The sequence below is a fragment of the Oryzias melastigma genome, linkage group LG6 (genome assembly GCF_002922805.2).
Source record: "Oryzias melastigma strain HK-1 linkage group LG6, ASM292280v2, whole genome shotgun sequence".
NCBI classification, from domain to species: domain Eukaryota; kingdom Metazoa; phylum Chordata; class Actinopteri; order Beloniformes; family Adrianichthyidae; genus Oryzias; species Oryzias melastigma.
In genome coordinates this window covers 33,133,125-33,150,360 of record NC_050517.1, presented here as the reverse complement: position 1 = coordinate 33,150,360, position 17,236 = coordinate 33,133,125, and the positions used below count along the sequence as shown (strand labels likewise).

Below are 17,236 nucleotides of genomic sequence, written 5' to 3'. Positions count from 1 at the left end.
CGTTCTCTGAAGGCTTGATGGCGTTCCCCATCTGGAGGTTCAACCCTGAAACTCTCCTGATTCCTGCTTCTGCTTATCCCAACAGAAAACCTACACGGAGGAGGAGCTGAACGCCAAACTCACGCGCCGAGTCCAGAAAGCCGCACGCCGCCAGGCCAAACAGGAGGAGCTGAAGAGGCTGCACCGGGCGCAGGTACAGCACGCCGTTCAGCATGTTAAGGACATTAAGGCTACTGAGGTTTTTAAGGCTAATTTTGAGTTTAGCTAATATTTTAGCACCATGTTAATATTATTGGCTAATTTAGCATCTACTGAGGCTTTGGGGGTTATTCTTAAATTAAGCAAACATTTTAGCTTCATGCTAACGTTTTTTTTTTTTTGCTAATTTAGCATCTACTGAGTTTCTTTAGACTGTTCATGAGTTAAGCTAATAATTTAGCACCATGCTAGCGTTTTTTTTTTTTTGTTTTTTTTTGCTAATTTAGCATCTACTGAGGATTTTTGGACTATTCTTTGAGTTAAGCTAATATTTTAGCTCCATGCTAATGTTTTTTTTTCTAATTTATTCTCTACTGAAGTTTTTTGGGCTAATCTTGAGTTTAGCTAATATTTTAGCACCATGCTAACGTTTTTGGCTAATTTGGCCTCTGCTGAGGTTTTTTGGGCTAATTTTGAGTGAAGTTAGTATTTAGCAGCATGCTCGTTATTTTGGATAATTTAAAATCTACGTTTTTTTAGGTAATTCTAACTTGAGCTAATATTCTAGTTACTTGTTAGCTTCTTTGGCTATGGTGGCATCTACTGAGCTATTTTGGAATATTTTGGAGTTAAGCTAATATTCTAGCAATGTTGCATTTTTTTAATTAAATTCTTCAAATTCTTTGCGCACATTTTTCAAATTATGCAAGTTTTGTATCAAACCTTTTAACGGATTCATGTCTTCATTTAGCAATTAAAATAAATACTTTTAGCATCTCCATGTCTACATTCAACAAAAAGCATTCACACTAGCATTATCACAGCTAATGCGACTTTTCTAGTTACCAGCTGCTTTTGTTTTGATAGTTCAGGGAATTAGAGGAAAATTTGCAGCTAATTCCTGGTTGATGTTTGGTATGTGTACGTCTCTCTTTGTGCTCTTGATGATGCGCTCGATCACTTGCTGCTCAGATCATCCAGAGACAGTTGGAGCAGGTGGAGGAGAAGCAGCGGCAGCTGGAGGAGAGGGGCGTGGCCGTGGAGAAAGCCCTGAGAGGAGAAGCCGGTAAGAATCTCTTCACCTTCCACTCAGACACCAAAATCAGCATCTTTTCTAAAAATGTTACCCTATTTTTTTAACCCTTTAACACCGGAGCTCCAGTGTTTATGTTCTTTGATTTATTGTAACTTTTCAACCATTAACATGATGATTTCAGCAGATTCTGAAGGAGAAAACAGCGTGAGCGCCGCTTTTCTCCTTCAGAATCTGCTGAAATGATCATGTTAATGGTTGAAAAGTTAAAGTACGTTAAAGATCTTGTGTTAAAGGGTTAAATTCACTAACGTGATCATGGCAGCCTTTTCTGGACCTCCAAAGGTTCATTATATACACAGAAATGGTTTTACACTTTAGTTTTTTGGTTCTGAATGATTATTGTTGCCTAATTTGCCCAAATTTCTCACAAAACATCTAATTTTAAGAACAACCAAACAGGAAGTCTTTTAATTTTACGTACAGGAAGTTCTTTTGATTTTATTTGATGCACTTCCTGCTTAAATGCATGCACGTACAGTAAAATCAGCTGATCAAATCTGGTTCAGTTTTTCTTGTTTTAACGTGTTTGCTCCTCTACTCTCTTGAAGGAGTGTATAAAGGTACTTATACGTTACCCAAACAGCACAAAAGACGATCAGGTATCAGATCGGCGCTCTTGTCTCCGTCCTCCCGTCATTCATTTGTGGTGACGCGCAGCAGACGTTCTCTGTTTGTGCTCCATCAGTCCGCCATCACCAGCTCCAGGATGCATGCCCATCAGCACAGTGTGTGTCCCGCCATAGATCCGTGTTCCTCCTCTGGATGTGTTTACTGGTTCAACGCTCAGATCATATGAAGCTAAACAGATTTGAATTGGACTCTCTGGACTTTAGTGGAGGTCTGACTGCATCTGTTCATTGTGGGGATGGAGATGCACAGTAGCCAACCACAGCTGGTTTCTCCCACCAGATTAACGACGGGGCCACTTTGTTTTGTCCCGTCCGAACCAACTTTAAATCCTCAACCATCTCAAATCTAATGTCTTAGTCACAGCTGTCCTTATAGATGGATACGGGCGTCTGTGGACGATAAATGGTCAAACTTGTACAGATCGCAGGAAATATCAAGATTGTAGACTGTTCAGTAAACTCGTAAAGAGAAAACGTTCATGCATTTTTTTTTATCTATGGGTGTGCTGCGGGCAACAAATCACAGTGAGGTGCCATCAGGGGAAGGCAGTATGGCAAGCCAAATGGGTCAAAAATCGCTTGGAAAAGTTGTGACTCACCTGCACATGTACTATGGATAATAATAATTATTAGAAATATGTAAATGTTCCCACAGTTAGTTTAAATTCTACAATTAATTCTAAAAATAATGAAAGTTTAATTTGAACTTTTTTATTCAAGATTTAATTTAGATATGGGTGAGGGGGGAGGGAAAATTGGATAAGCATCATAATTTTCTTTCATTTTTTTGTCTAATTTGGACCAAAATGTAAACGTAATCAGAAACTACATGTTATCACATATTTATGTTTAGAGTTCAAGGATGTGTGAGTGTATATTTATACTTTGAAGTACTTGGTATATGTTTTCTCAATATTTATGTTTTCAAAAAACAATTTTAGGCTTTCATCTTTTTGTTTTTTATAGTTTTTTTTACTTTTTACTAATCCGAACTGTGAGCCTAAAACTGTGACACTATCTGAACAAAACTGACGTAACAAAAACTGACGTAAAAACTTGCAAACCACCGTGAGAACTTTGAGCTCAGAATACGCCTTTACATAAACCTTTAATTGAAAGTAGTCGCACGAATGATCATATCCGAGGCTGACGTGATGGTAGCTTCACAATATTTGCTATCTATGAACGTTTTCTCTCTTCGGTTTCACCGAACGGTCCACGACTGTATTTCCTGCAGGTTACCTGCGTACAGGTGTCCCCCCGTAAGGGGTCGCTTCACGCCGCGGTGAACACTGACAGACCTCGTGTTTGCAGCATCATGCATGCGTCGCTGTTGTGGGGCGGTTGGGTGTGTTTGTGCGTCTGTTTGCCGTGCACCGGGGCTGTGCACCAATAACGTTGATGTGTAATATCCCTGTCGTTGTAGACTATTGGGGAGATTCTAATTACAGTGAAATCCTGGACTTGCATCTGGGCGGTATGTATTTCTGATCTGTCGCATTCAAACTAACTCATCTAACCCAATCTGTGCCCCCTCCCCCACCTTGTACCCATAACACTAACTTTTTCGACCCGTACTTTGTGTCCCCCCCCACCACCTTCCCCTGCTCCATTCTCCTCCACCTCCACCCATCCTAGCTGGATTCATAGTTTACATCAAACAGAACCAGACACTCGGCTTCACGCCGTCCTCCTTCAGAAGAGCTTTGATCTCCACAAACCCATGAATGATGAATGAGTGAATTAATGAGTGACGGCTTCCTGTCCCTCCTTCATTCACACAATAAAAGAAAAACATCTGCAGGAAACCAGAAAGGACTTTTCAAACTTTTACTCCTCGTGTTTGACATACTTTTTAGGCTTTTTTTATTTAACGACATTATAAAAGAAAATATAAAATAATGCAAAAGATCCATTTGCAGTGAAGACGGAGGATCTGCCCTGAAAAAGTCCTTCCTCCTCAGTGTAATTCTGCAGGAGAGGAGAACGTTTGCAGCGACCCGCTAACAGATTGCTGCTATCGATCTTCTGCTGGTGGACTTTGAAATTTAAGACGAGCAGCCCGAAATTCAGAAAGCAGTTCAGACACAAAGCCGTCTTTACTGCGATCAGACAACACGCGTCTCTGACATCTACAGTCCCGCTCCCGAGCTTTGATGTGAGAAAATCAATTTCATCTGGAGATGTTTTGGGTGCTGGACGCTGAGCCCTCAACAAACGCTGGACTAACTCCTCCCCCCCGAGTGCTGGCCTTGCTCTTACCCCCTCCCTCTCTGCTGTCCCAGCAGTGGCTTCCTCATACCCGCTCAGTTTGCAGAACTCCCAGAATGCATCTGGAGGCGTGTGTGTTCAAACCCCGAACCTCCAGCTAACGGTGTCTGGGTGGCGTTTTCCTGCTTCCGGTCTGGAGGAAGGTTGCTGCGATGGTGCAGATTCTGTTCCGGTCTTTGGGTTTGCTCTGCTGGGATTTGTTGGTCTGAAGTGTGTGGAGGGTTTTTCGGTCACTAATCCGACTGCATGACGTTTGAGCACCTCGACAAACCCCGCAGGAGTCGGGGTGGGTGGTGCAGGACGGCTGCTCTTTAACTCTTTAGCAAAGTGCACGTTTTAGGAGTTTACTAGAGTTCCTCTAACCCTGTCAAACACAATCAGGTAAGTTTATTAAAGACCTACTCCGATCAAGATGGTTCATTTTGGTGTTTTTAACATGTTCTTGTGGAGTTTTTCTCATGACGGAGGACATATTTTAAGAAAATTAAGCTTAAAATAGTTGAGAATCAGGTGGAGACGAAAAAAATCATATTTGTGATGTAGAAAATCTGCTGGGCGGGGCCACAAGCTCCCGGCTCCGCCCCATTCTGATGCATCCACTTATAGCTGAATCGATCCATGAACGTCTTTGTTTTCCTCATCTGAGTTAGATCCGAACTGGGGCTGTAAGCTAGCCAGAGGGTGTGTAAACAGAGATCTCTCAGCATCAGGGCGGGGACGGGGGGTGGGGTTGTTCTGCTAATGGTCCCGCCCACAATTTTGAAGCAAGTTTCTATTGGATCCCTGCAAAAATTGTCCTAAAAAATGACAAGTTTTTGTGTTTTGGCTAAAAGCAACACAACCATACGATAATACATATTAATAATGATAATAATCTATTCAAAAATAGATGAAAAGATGATCCTTTAAATCCTGTCATCAAAGCACACGTTTCAGGAGTTTATTAGAGTTCCTCAAATCCTGTCAAACCCCACCAAGTAAGTTTATTAAAGAATTAAAAATAGAATTTTGGAGTATCCCTTTATTTAAATCATTGAGAATCAGGAGCAGAGGAAAAAATACTATTTAAAAAAAAAAAAAAAAGTATTTGTGATGTAGAAAATACGCTGGGCGGGGCCACAAGCTCCCGACTCCGCCCCATTCTGATGCTTCCACTTATAGACAAATACATCTATAAACGTCTTCATTTTCCTCGTCCGAGCTGGAATCTGGATCAAAACTGCGGCTGTAAGCTAGCAGTATTGTGTAATTAGAGAGCTCTCAGCAACAGGGCGGGGAAAGGGGGTGGGGTTGTTCTGCTAACGGTCCCGCCCATAATTCTGGAGCAAATTTCTAAAGAACTGCAGAAACTGTCCTAAAATATGACACGTGTTGGAATTTTTGGTTAAAAGCGACATAATTATATGAATAATATATAATATTAAGAATCTCTTTGAAAACAGATGCTTTAAGCTAGCAGGAGAGTGTATAAACAGAGAGCTCTCAGAAACAGGGCGGGAATGGGGTGGGGTTGTTCTTCCAACGGTCCCGCCTACAATTCAGACGCAAATTTCCTGCAGAAATTGTCCTAAAATATAACACAGGTTTTGGGATTTTGCCTAAAAGCGACATATTTGTTATAATCACAATAATAATCGCTTTGAAAATGATTCAAAAGAGGATCGGAGTGGGTCTTTAAATCCCATCACCAAAGCGAACATTTCAGGAGTTTATTAGATCCTCTCAAATCCTGTCAAACGCCATCAGGTAAGTTCATGAAACCTTTTTGGGGATTTCTCAAATATTTAGGAGGAATCTGATGGATTTTTTATCAGGCATCGAACGTTTTTCATTTTTCCCTGAGAGCCTTTCATCACGTTTATCCAACAGTTCAGTCTGCAGCCTGAAATCCTGGATATCAACCTAATCCGCTCTATTTGTTGGCCTGTGGAGCATCAATAACCATCTTCTTCCTGCAGCTTCTCTCTCCATGTTTCTGCAGTTTTCAGCTTCATTAGAGAATCTCTTCTTTAGGATTTTCTGTTTCTTGTTTTCCACAAAATAAAAACATATTTGCATTTCAAAAGTAGCTGAACTTCAAAGTGGCCGCAGTAAATGAAGCGCCTGTTTACAGCTGAAGCCATTATGTGACGGTGTGAGGGAATAATGGGATTAAATCATCTGATGGGCTGTGATTAGCAGTGATCATGTGTGGGGGGACGTTTCATGTGGAAATGGACATGAGGAGCCGCTTCCTAATTGAAGGATTATCATCAAACAGGAAGGTTGTTTTTCTGCTCCTCTTTTGCTGTGTTTTTCCTTTTTTTTTTTCTTACCTCCCTCCCCGCTTCGCTCTCCACCCTTTGACTTTTCTCCTTCATTTTCTCTCCGCCGTTTTCCTACCCGATGTCCCCGCCCCCTGCTTTTCCGTCACCCACCTGCGCCCCTCCCCCCACACTTTACCTCCCTTGTCTCGTGGAAGTCGAGGCCTTTGTGGAGATGCCTCGCCGGCGCCCACTCTCCATCTGCCCCTGCTGGTCCCCTGAAGGTAACGCCCCGCCCCCCGCGTCTGCTCCGCGGACCGTTACCTGGCCGACTGACCCGAAGTCCGAACGGAGACGGCCCCTCCCCGCTAACGCCTGTTGCCCGCCCCTCCCCCCCTGCTCTTGCTGTGTTTGTGAGATTAGGCTCAGTAGATTTCCCCGAAATCTCAGAAAAAACGCAACATGTTTCAGCGACTTTGTTGGTCAGAAAAATCCTCCATCTTTGATAATAATCAGAAAGCGGAAGAAAAACAACTTTGGCATTTTTTTTTTTACAAATAAAATGAGACTTGAATAAGTATTTGACCCTTATAACCCTCATCAGGACCAAAAATTTCTACAATTCGTCTTGAGCAAAAACTTCCCCCACCACATATTCAAAACTCAGAAAACTTTACGCACACCTACCTGGAGAAAAGGAGGTTTAGGCAGAATGAATGGCCCTTCCCCCAAAAAATGACCTCACAGCGGAAAAAAACATCAAAAGGGACAACATTTTCTGTGGAACTTCAGAAAAAAAGAAACATTAAATCACAATTGAAACCAAAACACGTCAGAGACATCCAACTAAAGTTATGAAATTATTATGGGATAGTGACAGGACCTACGACTTGACGGCCTAATCCCTAACTACAAAAAAAAGCTACTCACTACTTTTTCTTTTTTTTTTCTAAACGGCAGACATGACGTCACCGATTTCAGTAAAAACGTTATCAAAACAAATGTTTCACGACATCTGTTTGTGACTCCACAAGTTAATAAAAAAATACAATCAAATACTTTTTTTTTTTTTACAAAAATTGCTCAATCGCAATGCATTGTGGTCTATATCCACCAATGTAGTGAACATTAATGCACGCTAGTTTTTTCGCAAAGACTTCTGAGAGATTTCTAGGGCTCTCGATTTTGGAATCGTGGATTCAGACAGCACTACAAAATGGCAAACGCACTATATAGTGCGTATGAAAGGAATTCGGACAAACCTAGTGTCTTTAGGCTCGGCCCTGGGCTGCATGGCCCACGTGATTTTTACGCCCCTCCCCCCGCACGCACGTACACACAAATACCACGGCCCGACAAAAAATAAACACCCCACCAGGCAAAATTATTGATTGTCTATCTTCTGAGTTATTTTATTTATGGTTTTCATTATTAAATTTTTGTTACGTTTTACACAAAATTAGTAGTTTGTCAAACTGCAAAAGAAAAAAAAAAATCAGTGCAATTTGGCTCTCCCTCCAGCACAGGGCGTTGTAGGCGCCTATACCCAGCCTATACCCAGGCCTGAGTGTCTTTAAATTCAGACCACACTTCCGCTCAATGGAGTCATCAATATTCGCGTATCAGCTACGTTGGCACAGAGCTGCAGACACTCAGAAAATACATAATATCATCGGTTTTATGTTAAAAAGTTGTGTTAAAACTAGAGCTGTCAGGCGATTAAAATTTTTAATCGCAAATTTACATGTGGCCTTTTTTTAAGGAAAAAAATGTGTGGTTCGTGGCATTTAGCCGTTCTACATTAATTATGAAAACAATAATGACAATATTAATAGTTTTCATCAGAAATACTTTATTTTGTAACATTGTATTGAGATAAACTTTCTTCACAATAAAAGGCTGTAACATAAAATGCCTAACAAAAGCCCAAGTGCAAGTGAAGGGCATTTTAAATTCAAAACTTCAATCAACGTTCAGTAAAATAAAATAAAAAACATCCAAAATGAAATTTCCATAACACTTTCATGTTCATTTTTTGTCAGGACCAAATCTTTTCCTCCTCTGCTGAACTACAGTAATAAATGAAATAGAGATTTATCATTTCCAATTAACTTTTGTTTTTTAAAACATTAAAGACTGAGAAAAGCGGGATACACTGTGGATAGTTTGACAGTCTGTTACTGCCACCGCGTTCTCTGGCTGCAGCTCGATGCTAGACGTGTCCAGCGGAGCTCACGCCATGAATATGCCGGCAGACAGACCGCTATGCTGGGGCTGGATCGCGCTTAAACCTCCAGAACATTTAAAACGTCCCCCGGTGCGCTTGCTGTTCGGAAGGGGTCCGCAGCTCTCGGGAAGCGGCGCCGGACACGAGCCCGTACCACCAGACGTGGTACTGGGGTGCAGGAGCTCTCCAGGTCCTAGCGCCGGCCGGCATTAGCTCGCAGCTCGGAGGTTGGAGAGCCGCCGGTGAGTTAAAGGGCTGGACGCCCGCGCGTGATATGGAAAGGCACGTATGAAAAAATCCCATTGACTGTAAAAATAATGGACCTATCGAGCTATGAGGTCACCCCATTATATACAGTCTATGGGAAAATCCGCGATTAATGCGTCAAAAAAATTGTCGGCGTCAAGCACGTGTCAGATTAATGCGTTTTTAACGCGACAAATCTGACAGCCCTAGTTAAAACAAAAAGTAATTGCTTCCTTTTAAATGTAAACTTCTGTAGTTCAGAGCACACTCATATGAAGAAGTGCATTTTTCCATTGTTGCATGCACAACGCAACGGAGGGATATACAGAGAATATATATGTGTTACCCTTAAAAAAACAAACCCCTGTCCTTCCAAATGGCCCTACAATTGGAGGGGGTGGGGGAAGAATTCAGATTCGACCCAAGTCTGCAACCCCCACTGAAGTTTTGTTCACCTTTGACCTCAGCAAGAGGCTGGCATCTTGAATTTCCCCTCCCAAAAAAATCACTTTTGGCACTTTCTACAAATTTAGATTCTTAAACTCCTTGAGCAAGGAAGCTACCTGGGGAAAAAAAATGTTGGTTTTAAAGTTTGTAGATTTTGATCAGCGTTGGCATGGCGAGCTCGCAACAGTAACGTTTCCCTGTTGCTCTTTTTACTACAATGTTGTGAAAACTTAATCCAAGTATCCTTGGCTCAAGCAGGAGGCAACAATATGACATTAAATTTTAACCTCTTTGGAAAATGGGCATATTTAACAAAACACTGTCGTTGCCAAGGAAATCCAGAAACTTACTTTTCCCAATTCTTCTAAAAATTAGGTAGACATGTTTGTCACGCCCAGACCACCTAAAAATAAAATGGTTTCTATGGGCTGAAAATAACAGAAAAGCTGCCATTTTGAAATAAGTTTGTTTTTTTATGAATTCCTCCCTTGCCGCTCTGACCGAGCAGCCAGTGGGCGGATCAAAAGGGGGAAGTGAGGGTCCATCTAAGTCATGGCTTTAATTTGATAATAAACTTAAATTAAAATAGTACTCAGGTTACCCTCTGAGTTTTTTTTTACCTGCTCTTTGAATTTATAAAAACGAAACAACCTTAAAGCCTTTACAGCCCATACTCTGGATTTGAAGCCAAGGATCTGCTGCCAGGATGCACTCAGCATATTATGATGCATCACTTTTCAGGATTAATACGTAAAAATAACTGTAGCCTAAAAACACATGAGGAAGGCTCAATTTTTAGCACAGCAGTTTGTATTTAAGCTGTGAAGTGTGGAAAGAACAACACTAGTTTTATTTCTGAAATAGTAAAAGGACAGAGATGAAATAAGATAGCTCTTAGTATGTTCAAAAATATAATCCATAAATATTTAATTAACAAAAACCATTAAATGCAGAATCAGAAAGATGGTCTCCACTTATCCGTAATTGAAATCTTAATTAGATTTTTGACACTTTAATTTATTTTTTCTTCATTGCTGAAATGTCCTGAAATGAATCAATGAATAAATAGTTGATCATCAGCATATGTGAGCAGCAGGATGAACGCCAGCTTAGGTGTTATCACAGGTGCATCAACCGGACTGCACAGGTATTCACGATTAAAAGAGTTCGCCGTTCTTAGCTGCGAGAATCAGAATTTGTGCAAGCATCAGATATTTTATTACAATGCTTAAAACGGCAGATTTATAACATATTTATGGCTCAAACAGAAATATCTCCTCCAATCAACTGTGGTCCAAACCTGAGTAATCAGATTCCAGCAGACCCAGAAGAGTTTTTTTTTCTTCCTCAATTTGTGAAACTCGTGTTTATAAAACTGTTGCATCAGTTTTTACCTTCAAACTTGGAAGCAAAAACTGATAAATCATATTTTTGCAGCCTTTTTGGTTGAAGTCTAAACTGTAAAGACCTGTAGGGATTAGGGGTGTCATTGGCAAGAGTCTGGTGATACAATACATTTGCAATACATGGGTCATGATACAATGTGTATCGTGATATATCCAAAGACTTTACCATTTTTTAATATTTTTTAAGGAGTATGACTAAGAAAAAAACTACCTGGATATTAATACACCTTTCATGGTAAAAAAAATTGTAAAATTATTTTTTTTCTTGATCACAATGCTAAGCACTACAACTGTATCTCATATAAAAGTTGCTTTTACCCAAGTACATTTATTCTTTCTATTGGGAAATTAAAAGGTATTTTTTCTTATTGGGAACAGCCAATATTGTCTGATTTCCACAACACATTTTTCAGTATGAAAGTAGAAAAAAAAATGGAATGAATGTGCTTTGACCAATAAGGTTCTAAAAGTATAAATGAGGAAAATAAAGTGTTGTTCATTTTAAAATTGCTAGATGCAGCTTATCCCTTACTTGAGGTTTGGGGGTTTAGGAGTAACTCTAAAGTAAGGCGCTGAAGGACGCTCATAAATCCATAGGTACACATCACATTGTCAGCATTTTAAATCGATACAAGCATCGCCTGATGAAGTATTATGATATATTAACAATCGTAGGGACCGTTGGGTTTGCGCTCTGACCTGGGGTACTTCCTGTGCTCAGGTAATGGCAGTAACCGGGGAAACTGCTTGGCTAATCTTGAATCTGCAGCATGTTTTTGGTTCGATCAACTAAACGAGACTGTTTGTGGTTTTGTTTGGTTTTTGTGGTCGAATGTTGAAACTGAGTCGATCAGGTGAGCTGGTTTGGTAGTGGGCAGTAGTGCTGGGTGATGTGACAAAACATATCGTGTGAGTGATAGAAAAGTGTCTATTGTGCCATTTGTTTTCTATCGTTTATATGGTTTATAACCTAATTTGGTCAATTACTATGCCAGATATGTCAGTAAATAGTTGGAACCTCGACAGTATGTACACAAAAAATGTATACAAGTGAAAATAAAGACAAATTAAAAAGAGATTCTTCATATAGAAAGTCCATCTTGTGGTTTTGCAACGTAAAGCTGCTTTACGTTCTTTGATCCGCACTTACGCAGGTTTTACGACAAGCTTTACGTTACCTAACGTAAGTGCAGAATAATGGACGCGGAGGAGCTTGAAGTTGTTTCCCCGGCGTTGAAACAGACACAAACCGATGCAGGCAGCCTAAAAAGAACACTTTCAGGAAAAGAGAGTTACGTCGAAGAGCTGGTTACATTTTATATTCAAGACGCAGAAGACAGCAATATGTAACTTATGCTAGGAGGCTATTCCCGCGCCGATGCTAACACAACAAAACTTCTATCACTCAAGGAAAGTCCACGAAAATGAACATATGAGATTACAAAAATAAGAGATAAACCAAGCTGTGGAATAGAGCTGCATCGAGTATCTGAGCACTCGGATTCTCACGATCTGCTACCAAAATGAATATTCGCGACGTCCAAATGGCCGATTGACGATCTTTAGTCCAGTATAATAAATTATGTAGTAAAATATTGATTGCTCTGAAATATAGAATAACATTGGATTTTAATTTATGAACTAAAACAAAGCCGAATGCGCAGTGCTACTGTCACCGGAAGTAAAAAAAATCTTAAAAATAAAGTGTCAGTGAAGCTTCCTGTTTTCAAAGTAAAACGAGCGAGAGTTTTTTTTTTTTTATGACTAAAAATATACGTTATTGTTTGTGATATATATCGTTATTGTGATACAAAATAATTTATATCGTGATATAAATTTTTTTCCATATCGCCCAGCACTAGTGGGGAGGGGGGTGCATGGCGTGACTTCCTGTTTCAGTTTCTTTCAAAATAAACCCTAAAAAAAAAATGTTGCAAAATGTGATCTTCTGCTTCGTCTCTTAACGCCTGTCAGCTGATTTCAAACCTTTTGTCGTTTGATGTATTAACTGGATTGTGATTTGGCTCTTTATTTGCCCCCGGTGTTCTGAGTGTTGAAAAGTGAAATCCGGGTTCCTCCACACAGAAAGCTCCCTGCAGCTTCCTGTGTCTCTGCTCCTTCTCTTTCAATTACCCAGAACCCTTTCTGGGGACCAGAGCCACTCAGGTCCTCTGCACTCAATGTTTTTGCTCCCCACCCCCCACCCCCCGTGCATTCCCCGGCTAAGTATGTCACGCTGCATCACGGTTTGCCTCCTGGACCTCCATGGGAACTGCTTGGCTCCACCTGCCGCAGTCAGATAAATAAAAAGGGGGTTTCTCTTGTTTTTAAAGGATGCCGCACCGCGCCGACTTCACCGCGCATGCTGCAGAGCATGATACTGCCAGCAGCACCGAAACGGCTCTTTCCACAGGAAATGTGATCCCTCTAACAAATCGCCTCATTAACATTTTGTTTATTAATATTTTATTGGTCTGTAAATGGAGCAGTGGGCTTCTTCTTTTTATGGTTGTAAAGCCTTTGTGGGATTTTAAAGCAGCAGAGATGAATGAAGAACTGTTTGTTTTTACAAGGACAGATGCATTTGACTCCATCGTTAAAGACCCACTCCCATCAAAATTGGGTTTTTGGTGTTTCTAATGTGTCATTTTTCTGTTTTGGAGGACATCAATTAAGAAAATTAAGCTTAAAGTGAAAATGTATTTGTTAAATCAGGAGCAGATGCAAAAGTCCTGCAGGAAAAAGATCGTATTTGTGATGTGGTGGGCGGGGCCACAACCTCCCTGCTCCGCCCCATAACAGGGAGAAAAAGGGGGTGGGGTTGTAAACATATGTTTAAATAAACTCCTCCCACTCAGACAGCCCAAAATCTGATGGGAGTGGGTCTTTAAGAGCAAGGAAAGAACCCGAGCGGAGAAGGTTGTTACTCCAGCCCAAACGGGGTGACTCAAACTCTTAACCAATAGGAAGCCTGGTTTGTGAGTGTGCTTCGAGTTGGGAGTCATCTCTAGTCCCGGTACGACTGAGCATGAGGAGAACGATCTTCCACCCCTCCATCTCCCCGGCTCTGACATCCGTGCTTGGCTGTCATCGCCCTGTCGGTCCTCGTCTGTGTGGCCTCCATGTCCTCGCCCGCCAGTCGCCTCCAGCGTCTCACCTCCTCTCTGTGCCTCCTCACTCCCCCAGGTATGGGCAAGAAGGACGACCCCAAACTGATGCAAGAGTGGTTCAAGCTGGTGCAGGAGAAGAACGCTCTGGTGCGCTACGAGTCGGAGCTCATGATTTTGTGAGTACATCAGCATTCTGTGAGATGTGAGTGGACCTGCCCGCAGGGTGTTCAGGTGTTCGCTAAAGAGTCGCAGAAAACGGGCCAGAGTGACGGTTTATTCTGGACTCCTCCTAAAAAACAGAAAAAAACTTCAGGCGGCAGAGTTTGGAAATGAGAAACTTGGATGGATGGTGGCAGAAATGCAGCACATTTCCAAACCCAAAACACAGAAGTAGAAAAAAGTTTTTTTTGTTCTGGATATTCCTGATTTTTTCAGTTTTTGTGTAAATCTGAGCCTAAAAAACAAGATTTTTACATTATTAGTAGGGTTGGGTATCACTAATATTATCCAGAATCATTTCCAATTTTTTTTTCAATTCTTTTGGTCCACTCAATTCAATTTTGAGTTTACACATTTAGACACATTTGTTTAGAATTACATTATTAATCTATGAATGTTTTGCAGATATTCATGTTATTCTGATAAAGTTCACACACTGTAAAATGTATTAGTGATATAATAATGAGATTGTTAATATCATACAGTTTTACATGGATTCTCAAACAGAGAAACTCTAAATTGATCTGCTTCTGCTGGAGGACGTTTCAGTTTAGCCACTAGGTGGCGATCACATATAGCATTACACTTTATTCCATAATAAGTAGAACATATGAGAAAAAAATGATGCTTTAGACCACAAATTGTTACTTTAAAAGAATTATTTCATTAAAAGAGTTTGGAGAATCCATGTAAAGATGTTCATTTAGTCAGTAATGTATGTTTATGTCGACCGTTAGCATTAGCCGTCCTATGGGAAATTCAGTTATATTTTAGCATCAAGCTAGCGGACTTCAGCATTATGCGTTAGATCGATCTCTTCTTTTATGGATCAATAAATGATCGATTAAGCTTGAATGGATTCTGATTGATTTAAAAATGTATCCCTACTTATTAGGACTGTGGATCATTATTGCAGCGGCAATCCAATCTAGATCAACGATTCACTAAATAAACTAAATTCTTACTGTTTAATATTATGATTGAGGGGTTACTATGTTAATATTTTTACTGGATGTATGGAAATTAAAATGTGTTTAATCACCATCATTTACATCTTTATTTAAATTTAATAATATTCAGCAAATTTAGAGCAATAATGACATTTTCTGAGATGTATTTTTTTAGGGCCGGGAATCGATTGAAAAAAGTTGACGAATTATTCGCAAACTGAGAAAAACATACATTTTTGATAAATGTATTAAAATTCTAACTGTTGACTATAATTAAATTAGAATCTGAACTTCAATTCAGACTCCTGGTCTAACACTTCCTGTGGCTCCCAGAAACAACCAACAAATGTTGAAAGAGAGCCCATATCACCATGCCTCCACCTCTGTGTCTGTCATTGGTTGTTTTTGCGGTTTGGTCTTATTTTTAAAAAGCTAAGATAACTTTGATGTTTTTTAGTTAAATTAAATCTGGGATGTCGTATTTCTTCATTTTCTCGTCACATTTAGTCATTTTCTGCTTGTATTTTTTCAGTAGTCTGAGATGAAACGTGTTCATTTATTCCGTAATGTCGGTCCCGGCATGAATAGACTTTGGGCTAAAGTTGATGGAAACCATGTGCTGGTAAATGATGAACAGTTTCACAGAAATATGTTTTATTCATATAAAAAGATGACGGGTTTATTATAACGATTGCTTCGTAAGTATTGGGCTGATCGTCCCGTTTCATTTCAAGTGGCTAAAAGCTTCATCTCCAAAAAGCGGCGACCCAAAACGTTTTCTGTCTCTTTGCCTCAAAGTGCCCGAGAGCTGGAGCTGGAGGACCGGCAGAGCCGCCTGCAGCAGGAGCTGAGGGAGCGCATGGCCGTGGAAGGTAAACGCAGGAGGAGGTGATGGAAACGGTTCGTTCGAAACGCTCTGTAACTGTTCACCGATTTGCTCCCACAGACCACCTGAAAAGCGAGAAGGAGCTGGCAGAGGAGAAGCAGATCCTGAACGAGATGCTGGAGGTGGTGGAGCAGCGCGACGCCCTGGTGGCCCTCCTGGAGGAGCAGAGGCTGAGGGAGAAGGAGGAGGACAAGGACCTGGAGGCCGTCATGCTCTCAAAGGGATTCAACCTCAACTGGGCCTAAAACGAAACCGGTTTAGGGTTCGATTTAGCCGGTGTGACACGGTCGCGCCTCCACACAAGCTGCCTCTGCCGCTGCGTTTACACACCTGGCAGCAGTGGAAGGTAACCTGAGTGGGCGGAGAACCCCCACCTCTCACCTGGGGGGAGCACATGTAAAGGTTTGACTCTGGAATAACGCAGTTCAGTCCTGCTGATGTAAAGGAAATGTAAGAAACTGTTGTGTATTTTAGTCTTCATAGTTGGGTTTTACGTCGGCCTGGAAGGACTGCTTCACCTGTAGGACCCTCACCTGCTGAAGCCGCCTTGCTCTCCAGGAAACTTTGACTTTTTACCGAACCGATTTTTTTATTTTTACCTTCAAAGCTTTAACAGTCCACTCTAGAACTTCATTGAAATTTGTGGTTTTTATTTCGTCCTGCAGTCAGAGCGTCCAGAACCGTGCACGACAAGAGAACCGTGCACGACAACAGAACCGTGCACGACAAGAGCGCTTCGGTTCATGGACAAAGAAGCCTTTTTGCTCCTTCACAATAATCGGTTTTCCTGGAACTTTTATGGAGCATGTGGGAAAAAATGCAGAGCTTTATTTGGCATCAAACCCTTCCGGCGGCGTCCGCGTGGCCGCCGTTTCCCCGCCGTTTGGGACTCCAGAATAGCTGTGGATAAAAACGTTACACTAATTTGAAAGGTTGTTGTTTTTAGTGTGAAAAGGTTGACATGACTGTATGAATATTTATTAACATGCGTGTGAATTGTATTATATGTAAAGAAATCCTAATTTTTAAATGGTTTTGTTGACACACGAGCTGTAATGTAAAAAATGCTTGTAGCTAAAATACATATAGGAGTGTTGGATGTACGCTGAAAAAGGCAATAAAACAATGCAGCTGTTTTGGAAGTCTGACTTTTCTTTAACTTTTGACTTATTTCTGTTGTGTTTTCCAGAGTCTTCTTACTGTCACAATACTGTAACTTTCAGCTCAGAAAAGACTTTTCTCAGCCTCCTGAAACTTTTTGCCTATCACGATCACTAATGAAGCGACTTGGATGAGCGGAGACATTTT

The 17,236-nt window shown here is 40.9% G+C and overlaps 1 protein-coding gene across 6 annotated transcripts in view; it reads left to right on the top strand.

Annotated features, from left to right (window-relative positions):
- The window catches only part of mical3a (microtubule associated monooxygenase, calponin and LIM domain containing 3a), a 101,827-nt gene extending 84,757 nt beyond the window's left edge, over positions 1 to 17,070 (top strand). For 4 of the 6 annotated variants that reach the window (XM_036212567.1, XM_036212566.1, XM_036212568.1 and 1 more), the window contains 8 exons: positions 86 to 193; positions 1,171 to 1,264; positions 1,843 to 1,893; positions 3,350 to 3,400; positions 6,656 to 6,721; positions 13,950 to 14,049; positions 15,841 to 15,914; positions 15,989 to 17,070. In XM_036212567.1, coding sequence (XP_036068460.1) covers positions 86 to 193; positions 1,171 to 1,264; positions 1,843 to 1,893; positions 3,350 to 3,400; positions 6,656 to 6,721; positions 13,950 to 14,049; positions 15,841 to 15,914; positions 15,989 to 16,173 — 729 coding nt within the window. In that variant the 3' untranslated portion in view covers positions 16,174 to 17,070. The remainder of the gene's footprint in view (positions 1 to 85; positions 194 to 1,170; positions 1,265 to 1,842; positions 1,894 to 3,349; positions 3,401 to 6,655; positions 6,722 to 13,949; positions 14,050 to 15,840; positions 15,915 to 15,988) is intronic. The other 2 variants (XM_036212569.1, XM_024281493.2) reach the window with 2 other exon arrangements.
- Positions 17,071 to 17,236: the final 166 nt, after the last annotated feature.